At 38.8% G+C, this 14,013-nt stretch overlaps 1 protein-coding gene across 3 annotated transcripts in view; it reads left to right on the forward strand.

The window, feature by feature from the left end:
- Positions 1–14,013, forward strand: part of L3MBTL4 (L3MBTL histone methyl-lysine binding protein 4) — a 598,737-nt gene that overhangs the window by 330,900 nt on the left and 253,824 nt on the right. For all 3 annotated transcript variants that reach the window (XM_007487689.3, XM_056823686.1, XM_056823687.1), the window contains one exon: positions 5,429–5,531. In XM_007487689.3, the coding sequence (XP_007487751.1) occupies positions 5,429–5,531 (103 nt within the window). The remainder of the gene's footprint in view (positions 1–5,428; positions 5,532–14,013) is intronic.

Raw genomic sequence — 14,013 nt, forward strand, 5'->3', positions numbered from 1 at the left:
ATGTTAGAGCTAAGGGCAAGGACACGACTGAGGAAGGCCCCCTACAAAAGCTAAGTATTGCATGAACATATGGAAACTTCTTGGCAGAATTGAGTAGAAAAAAAACCTCTCAATTATATGGGACAGCCAATGCAGAAGTATAAAGATTGAACATAGGATTCTATGTATGAGTACGTAGAAGTATATCCTTGTGGTTGAATTCTAGGGTGCACAGAGGCCAGGAAATTCTTTAAAGTCCTTCACATTACCAGAGAGGGCACTTTATATATCTCTGAATGGGATCCAGAACATAATAGGAAGCCAGTGTCATTTATTAAATAGCTAGGGACATGGTTAGATTTGTGCTTTAGTAAATTCATAGTGGAGTAGAAGATGCAATGGAATAGAGTAAAAAGCAGACTTGCAGCAGAAAAGACATTAGAAGCCCATTTTAGTAGTCTCAGCAAGGGGTGATAAAGGCCTGAGGTGACAAAGGGTAGTGGCTGCGTAAGTGGAGAGGAGAGACATTGGGAGGTTAGAAACAACAGATTTGGGCAGATTGGATAGGTGAGGGTGAAGAATCACATCTGAAATTGAGGTTGTTAGCTGGAAGGATGGTTGTTCCCTTGATAGTATAGTAATAGGGAAGTTAGGAAAATGGAATGGTTTAGTGGGGAAAATAATGAATTCTGCTTTTAACAAGTTGAGTTTGAGATGCACAAAAGGCAGGTGGTAATTTATGACTACTTCAAGGAAAAGATAGACTAGATATAATAGAACTGAGAATCATTAGCAAAGGCATTATTATTGATCCCATGAAAGCTGATGAGTTCACCAAATGAGATAGTGTAGAGGGCCCTGACAGAGCCTGGGGCAATATCTGCCATTCCAGTACGTGACATGTATGTGGAGCCAGTAAAAGCAAATTGAGAAGTGTTTGGATAGAAGGGAACCAGGGGAGAGTAGTGTCACCAAAGTAAGCAGAGGAGACACTGGCCAAGAGGAGGCAATTGGCAGCATCAGAGGCTGCAGCAAGGTCCAGGAGGATCAGGGCTGAGAAAAGGCCTTTAGATCTGGGGACTGAGATTATTGGTAACTTTGGAGGGAGCATTAAATGAAGTCAGGAGAAAGACTACAGGAAGGTTCAGAAAAAAGGTAAAAGGGGAGGAAGCAGAAGCATGGTTTAGTGACCAAGGGGAGGAAAAGACACAGAATGGTGGCTAGCCAGGATGTTAGGATCTAGTGAGGGATAATTTTAGAATCAGAGAGACGTACATGTATTTATAGGAGCAAAGAAGGAAGCCAATTGATAAGGAAAACTGAATGATGTTAGAGAAAGTGGTAATTATCTTGGGGGGAGTCTAATGGTGAAGATGGAAAAGTATGAAATCAGTTCCCTTTTGGCCAGGGAAAAAGGCTGCCTCAGAACACCCTAAATATTGTCGCATCCAGCAAATGCTTGAATTCCTTGCCAGTTGTAGAGGGTTAGCAACCAAAGACAACACCAATTTAGAATATAAACTTATTTTTTTAAACCATACAAGAAAGACAGGTGTTTACAAGGAATATCCTCTCATTAGGGGGAAGATATGTGGTGCAGTGGATAGAGCCCTGGGCTGCAGTCAGAAAGACTCATCTTCCTGAATTTTAATCTGGTGTCATAGTATTACTAGCTGTGTGACCGTAGGGAGTCATTTAACCCTATTTGCCTCAGTTTCTTCATCTGTAAAATGAAATGGAGGAGGAAATGGCAAACCTTTCTAATATCTTTGCTATGAAATCCCCAAATGGAATCATGATGACTCAGACATGACTGGGGGAAACAAAACAAAATTTGTACTACCACCACAAAAATCATAAAACAGCAAGTATGGAAGAAAGAAAAAGAAGGGAGTAGATCATCAGTTTTGTTATTAGTGTATTTGTTTTGATACTACTTTTAAAAAGTTTCAAGTTCCAAATTCTCTCTCTTCCTACACCCATTGAGAAAGCAGATAATATGTTATCAGTTATACCTGTGGAATAATGAAAAACATATTTCCATATTAGCCTTATTTAAAAACAAGAAAAAAGGAATAAATTTTACTTTAATCTGCACTCAGAGTTCATTAGTTCTCTCTCTGGAGGTTCATAGCATTTTTTATCTTGAGTCCTTTGGAATAGTCTTGAATCACTGTCTTCATTAGAGCCACTGAGGTATTCACATTTAATCATCAATCCAGTATTGCTGTTTCTGTGTCCAGTGTTCTGATTCTGCTCACTTTACTTTGCATCAGGTTCATATAACTCTTCCCAGGTTGTTTTGAAACCATTCCTTTCATCATTCTTATAGCATAGTAATATTCTGTCACTATTGTTTCCCATAGCTTGTTCAGTCATTTCCCAAATGACTGGGCATCCCCTCAATTTTCAGTTCTTTGTCCCAGCCATTTGTGCAACTTGTGTAAATTGGTCCCAGGAAGAACGAATTTAAAGAAAGGCTGACAACAGACTCAACTAAGCTCTCTCCTTTTCATTTGAACAACCATCTCCTGACCTGAGCCTGGCCATCTTTTGTCTAGACTGTTGCAGGAGGTTCTCAATGAATCTCCCTTAATCTAGTCAATAATTGGTCTCCACTGCTGCCAAATGGATGTTTCTGGAGCACAGGCTAATAATATCACTCCCTAATTAAGAAGCTTCATTAGTTCCCAAGTTCTTCTAGGTTAAAATATTAACTCTTTTTAGTCCTCAGAATCCTTCCCAGTATGCCCCTTGCCTATGTTTTGGGATGGCAAAGGACTCTCATCCACAAACTCTCCCCATTCCAAATCAACTGGACTGTTACCTCCTTGTGAGATTCTATTTCCTTCTTCTGGGACATTGCATATGCTGCCTCCCTCATTCCTGTCGAGTATGGGCTCCTTATCTTGTATGTGCCCCTACTTCTAGAAATTATTTCATGTTTGGCATGGGGGAAAGGAATAAGTATGTGTATTGTATCTACTCTGTGCCAGTCACTATCTTAAGCACTTTACACATATTATCTCATTTGATCCTGACAACAACTCTGGAAGATAGATGCTGTTTTTTTTTTCTTTCAGTTTTCCAGTTGAGAAAAATGAGGTTAGTAATGATGAAAGTGATTTGCCCGGGATCATATAGCTAGATGGTGTCTGCAGCCAAATTTGAACTCAGGTCTTTTTCATTACTCACTCGATGCTCTATCTTCTGCACTACCTAGCTAAAACTATTTTATAGTCACTATTCCCTTGGCAGCTAGGTTGCTCAGTGAATAGAGCAAATGGTCAAGAGTTAGGAAGGACCTAAGGTCAAATTTGACCTTTGGTGATCATTAATTTTCATGATCCTGTCAAGTCACTTAACTTCTGCTTGCCTTGATTCACTGGAGAAGAAAGTGGCTAAGAAAATGCACATAATAACAACAATAATGTACGATGATCAACTGTGAATGACTTAACTTACCAACAAAGCAAAGATCCAAAGAACCCACAGTGATAAAGGATATCTATAGCCATAGAAGGAACTGACAAGTACAAATGCAGATACTAACATAACATTCTTCACCTTATTTCCTCAATGAGTTTTTCTATAGTGTTAGCAATATGTGTCTTGTTTTATGACATGCTGAATATATATGTGTATGTATATGTGAATATATGTATATATATGTATTTGTACATAAGTATAAAAATATAAAAATATTTTTGAACATAAGTAATGTTAGCATTTCTTTTTCTAGAATAAACATATTTATTATAATTTATTACATATTTCTAATAAATCTTAGGTATTATATTATTATGTTAATATAATATGTAAGGTTTTAAAAAATCAAAAACAAAATGGCAAACCAGTCTAGTAACTTTGCCAAGAAAGTCCCAAAAAGGGTCATAAAGAGTCAGACAAGACTGAACAACAGCAATTATAACAAACTCTAGTTAGTTAATTGATTTGTTCTTATTCACTCTTGACAAGATTGGTCTGTGGAAGGGATAAAGTTGATTTGTTCCTTATTAAAATTCAATTTATATATTTGTGTATTTGTTTATTTATTTAAAATGAAGTCAACCTCTCCTGCTTAGGTTGGACATGCAGTGACTCCTCACTGAATAGATTATACCACTGACTGGCATGGGAACTTGATCTGCTCCATTTATGGCCCAGGCTAGTTCTCCCTTCAGTAGGAAACCTAGTATCCCTCCTACTCCTAGGTCTCACCTTATTGATACTGGATTTAGTGAGAATACCCTGTCGTCTCATCCCACTGTGGCTCAGAACTCTTGAGCTCAAGAGCTCCACCAACACCAGCCTTTCAGGTAGCAAAGATGGCAGCCATGAGCCAACAGTGTAGGCTGTTATGTATTTCATTCCAAGTGATGAGCGCTTACTATATAATGGTATTGTGCTTGGTTAATTATACAAAGGCAAAGAGAACATCATCCCTGTCTTAGAACCTTCCATTCTATTGGAGGATTGGGTATGTGATCTAACTTGTACTCAGATAAAATATCTAGAAGAGAATCATTTGAACAAAGAAACAACACAAAATTCTCTTAGAATGTTTGAGGCCTGAAAAAAATTATCAAGCACAGGGATTAGAGAATGCTACTCAGAGAAGGTGACACCTTAGCTGAACCCTGAAGCAGGACCAGGATTCTGAAAGCTGGTTAGGAGGAGGAGGAGGGAGTACATTTAGGCAGAGAGGATGGCATTTCAATGTAGTCTGGATTGTCTGAATGGCAGATGAATAAACGTGAATCATTTGGCATAAAATGCTGGAAATATAGGTTGGAACCAGATTGTGGAGGTCTCAAATGCCAGGAGAAGAAGTTTGTATTTTATCCTATAGTCTGGGGGGTCAGCTAATCCTATATTCTACCTGTTTTTCCCTGGCCTGTCAGCTAAGAATGGCTTTTACATTTTTGAATACAATAAAACTTTTTTCAAACTATAAACACCACTCTTAGCTTGGGGGCTATACAGTGCAGTCAGAGGCTAGAGTTGGCCTTCCCCACCTTAGGGGCCCTGCTGTGAGCCATGGGGAGCCACCAAACATTCCTGAGTTGGGCAATAACTGTGGCCTGCTCTGTGATTTAGGAAGGTGATTTGGGCTTCTTTGTGAGGGTTGAATTTATAGAATTTGTTAATGCTTTTTATTCAATTACTGGTATGTCCTCCAACTTGGTTCCTGTGGGCCCTGTCTTTTAGATTATATAACCCTTAAGGGCAGAGACCTGACCCATCCCAATCATTCTGTACCATAACATGCAAATTGGCCCTTAAATAAGAGTTTTCTGAGGTGATCTTGGTGAACCATGTTTTACAGAAGACAAAATCTGAACTCTTGATGCCCTTTGCCTTTTCTAGACTTAACTAGTTCTTTACTCAGAGGTTTGTCTTTTTTTAAATATGCATTTATATATATATATATATTTTTTTTTCAAAGGAGAAAGAGATGAAAAAACCATTCCAGGCCAAGCTGTTTGTCCCACTCCAGGATGCCGAGGTGTGGGCCACATCAGGGGTCCAAGCTATATGGGACATCACAGGTACCTTTTTAAAAACATAATCTTGATTAAGTTCAGTTAAAGATTTAGTCTTTTATGCCAACTACCACCAACTTTTGGTGATCTGAAGTGTCAGGCATCAGGCATTTGAGCTCCCTCTTTCTCATCAAACCTTTCACTCTCAGAAACCTTTGGGCTTCTAATCCCATTTTATACAGATGTCTTTCTCTTTCTCCTCCCTGCTTCCCTTAGCTTCCTAGAAGTCTTCCCTAACCCAGATTTTTTTCCTCTGACCTTTATTCTTTCTAGTCTCTTCCCTTTAACTGTTTCCTTAAAGGCGTCCTGCTTACTGGCCTCTGCTCACAGCCCCTTGTTCCGCCTTCATATCCTCCTGCCTCTGTTGATACCATTATGCCTCCATCTAGGAGCATCCGCAAAGCTTTATTGCCCTCTGTATTCCTTATGTCTGTTTCTATTTCTGTCCCTCAGGTATGTGGATGGTAGTGGGAGAATTACTGGAAAAGAATCAATCATAAAAATATTTCCACTCTCAATGTTCCAGAAGACTAAAACATAGAAATGAATATGCAAATCAATGAACAAATCCTGATCCCCTTCTTTCTTCCCACTCCTGGGAATTCTATAAATTGGGAAAGGAACTGTCAGATTACTCACACAGGTGATTCAGACATACTATTTTAAATCTCAGGCTCAGATAGGAAGTTGATTAACTTTCAAAGAAGTCTGATACAAATGCCTAAAGTAGGAGGAAGGCTGCTTAAATAAATCATCAGGTCCTTATCCTAAGAGAAGTTATCACTGTGTATTTCTTTTTTTTTTTATTTTTTTTTTATTTTTTTTAAAATATATTTTATTTGATCATTTCCAAGCATTATTCGTTAAAGACATAGATCATTTTCTTTTCCTCCCCCCCACCCCCCATAGCCGACGCGTAAGTCCACTGGGCATTAGATGTTTTCTTGATTTGAACCCATTGCTTTGTTGATAGTATTTGCATTAGAGTGTTCATTTAAAGTCTATCCTCTGTCATGTCCCCTCAACCTCTGTATTCAGGCAGTTGCTTTTTCTCGGTGTTTCCACTCCCATAGTTTATCCTTTGCTTATGAATGGTGTTTTTTTCTCCTGGATCCCTGAAAGTTGTTCAGGGACATTACACCGCCCCTAATGGAGAAGTCCATTACGTTCGATTATACCACAGTGTATTAGTCTCTGTGTACAATGTTCTCCTGGTTCTGCTCCTCTCGCTCTGCATCACTTCCTGGAGGTTGTTCCAGTCTCCATGGAACTTCTCCACTTTATTATTCCTTTGAGCACAATAGTATTCCATCACCAACATATACCACAGTTTGTTCAGCCATTCCCCAATTGATGGGCATCCCCTCGTTTTCCAGTTTTGGGCCACCACAAAGAGCGCAGCTATGAATATTTTTGTACAAGTCTTTGTGTCCATTATCTCTTTGGGGTACAGACCCAGCAGTGCTATGGCTGGGTCAAAGGGTAGATATTCTTTTGTCGCCCTTTGGGCATAGTTCCAAATTGCCCTCCAGAATGGTTGGATCAGTTCACAACTCCACCAGCAATGAATTAATGTCCCTACTTTGCCACATCCCCTCCAGCATTCATTACTTTCCTTTGCTGTTATGTTAGCCAATCTGCTAGGTGTGAGGTGATACCTCAGAGTTGTTTTGATTTGCATCTCTCTGATTATAAGAGATGTAGAACACTTCTTCATGTGCTTGTTAATAGTTTTGATTTCTTTATCTGAGAACTGCCTATCCATTTCCCTTGCCCATTTATCAATTGGAGAATGGCTTGATTTTTTGTACAATTGATTTAGCTCATTATAAATATGAGTAATTAAACCTTTGTCAGAGGTTTCTATGAAGATTTTTTCCCAATTTGTTGTTTCCCTTCTGATTTTAGTTATATTGGTTTTGTTTGTACAAAAGCTTTTTAGTTTGATGTAGTCAAAATTATTTATTTTACATTTTGTGATTCTTTCTATATCTTGCTTGGTTTTAAAGCCTTTCCCCTCCCAAAGGTCTGACATGTATACTATTCTGTGTTTACCCAATTTACTTATGGTTTCCTTCTTTATGTTTAAGTCACTCACCCATTTTGAATTTATCTTGGTGTAGGGTGTGAGGTATTGATCTATTCCTAGTCTCTCCCACACTGTCTTCCAATTTTCCCAGCAGTTTTTATCGAATAGTGGATTTTTGTCCCAAAAGCTGGGATCTTTGGGTTTATCGTATACTGTCTTGCTGAGGTCGTTTTCCCCCAGTCTATTCCACTGATCTTCCTTTCTGTTTCTTAGCCAGTACCAAATTGTTTTGATGACTGCTGCTTTGTAATATAGTTTGAGGTCTGGGACTGCAAGGCCCCCATCATATGTGTTTTTTTTCATTATTTCCCTGGATATCCTTGATCTTTTGTTCTTCCAAATGAACTTTGTTATGGTTTTTTCTAAATCAGTGAAGAAGTATTTTGGTAGTTCAATGGGTATGGCACTAAATAGATAAATAAGTTTGGGTAGGATGGTCATTTTTATTATATTGGCTCGTCCTATCCATGAGCAGTTAATGTTTTTCCAATTGTTCAAGTCTAGTTTTAGTTGTGTGGCGAGTGTTTTGTAGTTGTGTTCATATAGTTCCTGTGTTTGTCTTGGGAGATAGATTCCTAGGTATTTTATTTTGTCTAAGGTGATTTTGAATGGGATTTCTCTTTCTAGTTCTTGCTGCTGAGCTGTGTTGGAGATATATAGAAAAGCTGATGATTTATGTGGGTTTATTTTGTATCCTGCAACTTTGCTAAAGTTGTTGATTATTTCAATTAGCTTTTTGGTTGAATCTCTAGGATTTTTTAAGTAGACCATCATGTCATCCGCAAAGAGTGATAACTTGGTCTCCTCCTTGCCTATTCTGATGCCTTCAATTTCTTTGTCTTCTCTAATTGCTACTGCTAGTGTTTCTAGTACAATGTCAAATAGTAGAGGTGATAATGGGCATCCTTGTTTCACTCCTGATCTTATTGGGAATGCATCTAGTTTATCCCCATTGCAGATGATATTAGCTGTTGGTTTTAGATATATACTGTTTATTATTTTTAGGAATGACCCTTCTATTCCTATGCTTTCTAGTGTTTTTAATAGGAATGGGTGTTGTATTTTATCAAAGGCTTTTTCTGCATCTATTGAGATAATCATGTGGTTCTTGCTAGTTTGCTTGTTGATGTGGTCAATTATGTGGATGGTTTTCCTAATGTTGAACCAGCCCTGCATCCCTGGTATGAATCCTACTTGATCATGGTGAATGATCCTTCTGATCACTTGCTGGAGTCTTTTTGCTAGTATCCTATTTAAAATTTTTGCATCTATATTCATTAGGGAGATTGGTCTATAGTTTTCTTTCTCTGTTTTTGACCTGCCTGGTTTTGGAATCAGTACCATGTTTGTGTCGTAAAAGGAGTTTGGTAGAACTCCCTCTTTGCTTATTATGTCAAATAGTTTGTATAGTATTGGGGTTAACTGTTCTCTGAATGTTTGATAGAATTCACAGGTGAATCCATCAGGCCCTGGGGATTTTTTCTTAGGAAGTTCTTTGATGGCTTGATGGATTTCAATTTCTGGTATGGGATTATTTAAGAATTCTATTTCCTCTTCTGTTAGTCTAGGCAGTTTGTATTTTTGTATATATTCATCCATTTCTCCTAAATTGGTGTATTTATTGCCATATAATTGGGCAAAGTAATTTCTAATGATTGCCTTAATTTCCTCCTCATTGGAGGTGCTGTCCCCCTTTTCATCTTTAATGCTGTGAATTTGCTTTTCTTCCTTCCTTTTTTTAATTAGATTGACCAGTACTTTGTCTATTTTGTTTGTTTTTTCAAAGTACCAGCTTCTTGTCTTATTTATTAAATCAATAGTTCTATCACTTTCGATTTTATTAATTTCTCCCTTAATTTTTAGGATTTCTAATTTGGTTTTCTGCTGGGAGTTTTGAATTTGATCGCTTTCGAGTTTTTTCAATTGCATTTCCAATTGATTGATCTCTGCTCTCCCTTGTTTGTTAATATGAGCTTTCAGGGATATGAATTTGCCTCTGATTACCGCTTTGGCTGCATCCCAAAAGGTTTGAAAGGATGTTTTGCCATCGTCATTTTCCTTGATGAAATTATTAATTGTTTCTATGATTTCTTCTTTAGCTAAACGGTTTTGGAGTATCATATTGTTTAATTTCCAATTGGTTTTAGATTTGGTTTTCCATGTACCATTACTAATCATTATTTTTATTGCCTTGTGATCTGAGAAGGCTGCATTCATTATTTCTGCTTTTTTGCATTTGTGTGCTATGTTTCTGTGACCTAATGTATGGTCAATTTTTGTGAATGTGCCATGTGGTGCTGAGAAGAAGGTGTATTCCTTTTTATCCCTATTTACTTTTCTCCATATGTCTATTAATTCTAATTTTTCTAAGATTTCATTCACTTCTTTTACCTCTTTCTTATTTATTTTTTGATTTGATTTATCTAAATTTGATAATGGTTGGTTTAAGTCTCCCACTAGTATGGTTTTATTGTCTATTTCTTCCTTCAATTCTCCTAGTTTCTCCATTAGAAATTTGGGTGCTATATTATTTGGTGCATACATGTTGATTAATGATATTTCCTCATTGTCTAGAGTCCCTTTTAACAAAATATAATTACCTTCCCTATCCCTTTTGATCAGGTCTATTTTTGCATTGGCTTTATCAGATATCATGATTACCACTCCTGCCTTCTTTCTATCAGTTGAGGCCCAGAAGGTCTTACTCCATCCTTTAATTCTGACCTTGTGGGTGTCAACCCGCCTCATGTGTGTTTCTTGAAGACAACATATGGTAGGGTTTTGGATTCTAATCCATTCAGCTATTCGTCTACGTTTTATGGGTGAGTTCATCCCATTCACGTTCAAAGTTATGATTGTCATTTGTGGACTCCCTGGCATTTTGATTGCCTTCCCTAATTCTAACCTTTTCTTCTTCGGCTCTACCTTTTAGTCCAGTGATTTACTTTGAATCAGTCCCCCTTGTCCCCTCCCTTGATGTTTCCCTTTTTAGTCCCTCCCTTTTTGTTCCCTCCCCCTCCCCCCTCTCTTTCCCTCCCTTTTTGTTCTCCCTCTCCCCCTCCCCCCCTTGGTTTTCCCTTCTCCTTACCCTTGTTGGGTAAGATAGAATTCAAGATCCCAATGGATCTGGATGTTTTTCCCTCTCAGAGTTGATTTCCCTGAGATTGAGGTTTAAGTAACCCCCCCCCCCTCTTCCTCTCCTTCTTATAGGATTTTTCTTCCCCTCCCCTTCCCCTGTGAATCTTTGTGTGAGAACCATTATTCTATTTGGTCTTTCTTTACCCCCTATTTATACATTACATTTTCCCCACATATTAGTATACATAGGTTGATATAAATGTAGTCCTTATAGAAGAGAGTTTGAGTAAAAGAAGATAACATTTTTCCCCTTTCCTTAATATTTACCTTTTCAGGTATTCCTTGCTCTTTGATTTTCGGTATCAAACTTTCCACAGAGCTCTGGTCTTTTCTTTGCAAAAAGTTGGAAGTCTTCTATTTTGTTGAATGCCCATACTTTCCCTTGGAAGTATATAGTCAGTTTTGCTGGGTAGCTGATTCTTGGTTGGAGACCCAGCTCTCTTGCCTTTCTGAAGATCATGTTCCATGCCTTACGATCATTCAGCGTAGAACTTGCAAGGTCTTGTGTGACCCTGATTGGCATTCCTTTATATCTAAATTGTCTTTTTCTGGCTTCCTGTAGGATTTTTTCTTTTGTTTGATAGCTTTGGAATTTGGCAATTACATTCCTGGGAGTTGTCTTTTGGGGGTTTAGTGTAGAAGGTGTTCTGTGAGCTCTGTCAGTGGATGTATTGCCCCCTTGTTCTAGAATCTCTGGGCAATTTTCTTTGATTATATCTTGTATCACCATGTCCAGTTTGGTGTTTATTTCTGGCTTTTCTGGGAGTCCAATTATTCTTAAATTTTCTCTTCTCCCCCTGTTTTCCAGATCTATCACCTTGTCGGTGAGATATTTTATGTTCTCTTCTAATTTCTTGGTGTTTTGGCTTTGCTTTATTAGTTCTTGCTTTAAAGCCTGGTTTTCTTTTACAGTTTGGTCAAACTGGTTTTGTAGATGCGTGAATTTCTTTTGCATCATTTCCCACTTTTCCTCCCAGAGGGCTTCCATCTTTTTGGTCCTTTCTGATTCAAATTCTTCATGGGTTTGTGGAGAGTTTCTATTTCCTTTGGAAGATTTTGGAGAATTTTCTTGTATATCTTCTTCTATCTGCTCTGTATTTTGTATTTTGGCTCCATAGAATGTGTCCAGAGTCGCCCCTTTCTTCTTATTTTTCTTGGTATTTTGGGGCTTCTGTGCTTCTGTGGAATTTGTCATCTCTGAACGTGGAGGATTGGCTTTTCTTGTCTTTGTCTGGTGATCAGAGGCTTTAGTCCTGGGCAGATGTTGGTTCTATGAGCGTTCCCTGGGTTAAACTGAATGTGCCTCACTGGAACTGGAATGGAAGGGTCGGACCACGAGGCCACACTCTTCCCCTGGCTCGATTTCCGGAAGTTGCCTTCAGAATCCCTGGCCGTGAGGCTGTTTCGTCGGCCTGCGGGGGGATGGGCTGCCGCTTCCCCAAGCTCCGAGAGCACAGACTTTCACTGAGACTTGGATAGCAGGATCCAGCCCGTGAGGCTGTCTTGCCCGCCCTGAGGGTTGCTGTTGTTTTGACCAGCTCTCTGCAGCTGAGGCCCCAGGCAGTAACTTTCACCCGGACCAACCGGCTCTTTGCAGCGGAGGCCCCAGGCAGTAACTTTCACCCGGACCGACCGGCTCTTTGACCAACCGGCTCTTTGCAGCTGAGGCCCCAGGCAGTAACTTTCACCCGGACCGACCAGCTCTTTGCAGCGGAGGCCCCAGGCAGTAACTTTCACCCGGACTGGGACTTGGGTAGAAGACCCTGAGGGTTGTTGTTCCTCAGACCCTGCTCTCTGAGCCCGGCGCTGCTGCCGCTTCCGGGAGCCTTGGACTCTGCGCTCCTACCCCTGAGGTCCGAGGGATCTCGGGTTCTGGCTTTTAAGGGGAGCCGTACCTTTTGAACCGGGTCCAGGTCCAGGAGGAGGGTTCCCAGGGTCTGTGCTGTTGATCGTTTTGAATTTCGGCGCCTTAGGAGCTTCTAATTTGAGATCGGTCGGGAAGGGTTTTCCGGAGATCTGAACTTCAGCTTTCTCTAAGCCGCCATCTTAACCGGAAGTCCTCACTGTGTATTTCATAATGAATCTGGTCCCATTTTTTTATGTTGGAAAACAAGGGATTTAAAGGGAAGCTATCTTGAGTCCACATTCACAGGGTTTAGGTAACAGTGGCAGATAGATGCCCAAGATGCTATATAAATAAATAGTTTATTTAATGTAATAAAGCCTCTATTCATGTTTAATTCTGATGGTTCTTGATGGCCTTCAGGTGATTTTAGAGTCTTGAAGCTTATACTTGTAGATAATGCTCTGTGGTAGGTTTTATCAACCCAAAATGTTTTAACATATGGAAGCTCCTATTTACCATGCTCATTTGGGGAGGTTCCTCTTTTGAAGTTTGGCCACCAGGAGATGAATTGTCAAAGGCAATGCAATTTATTCAGGCAAAGGTGCTTAGGAGAGCATATATTTGTGTTTGTTTTTGTTTTTGTTTTGTTTTTTTTTAATATTGAAGGGAAAGTAAGAGAACAAAAGTCTACAAACATTGATCATTTTTATTTGCAACTTTTATTTAATTAATTAATTTAGAATATTTTTCCATAGTTACATGATTCATTTTCTTTTCCTCCCTTCATCCTTCCCCCCTCCCGTAGCCAATGAGCAATTCCACTGGATTTTACATGTGTCATTGATCAAGACCTATTTCCATATTATTGATATTTGCACCAGGGTGATGATTTAGAGTCTACATTCTCAATCATATCCCCATTGCACCATGTGATCAAGCAGTTGCTTTTCTTCTATGTTTCTACTCCCACTGTTCTTTCTCTTAATATGAATAACATACAAACATTGATTATAAAGGGAGAAGAACATTGCAAACATTAATAATTTCTAATAATATTATACAGTCAAGATATGGAAAAGAATTTCCAGGGAGTCCCTGTTAATTGCAAGTTAGCTTACTTTGGAGGGTGAGATGTAGGAAATTTTAAATTAGTCCTGAAAGGCTATCTCCATTTCCCTTGTTTTCATCATTTATTCATTTCAAATAGCAGTCAGTGGTATTTACAGTGAAGTTCAGAGTGTTGATATCCCGGAGTTACCTGTAATTATCTACTCCATGAGAATGGTATTTAAATAGTTTTTATATATTACTTTTTTGAAAACTACTAGTTCAGTGCATATTCACTGTAGGTCATTATCCTTTGAATATCAGTTACTAAACTAAGCACCTCATTTGTATAATTAAAAGCTAAATGT

The sequence above is a fragment of the Monodelphis domestica genome, chromosome 3 (assembly GCF_027887165.1).
Source record: "Monodelphis domestica isolate mMonDom1 chromosome 3, mMonDom1.pri, whole genome shotgun sequence".
In the NCBI taxonomy this organism is placed as follows: domain Eukaryota; kingdom Metazoa; phylum Chordata; class Mammalia; order Didelphimorphia; family Didelphidae; genus Monodelphis; species Monodelphis domestica.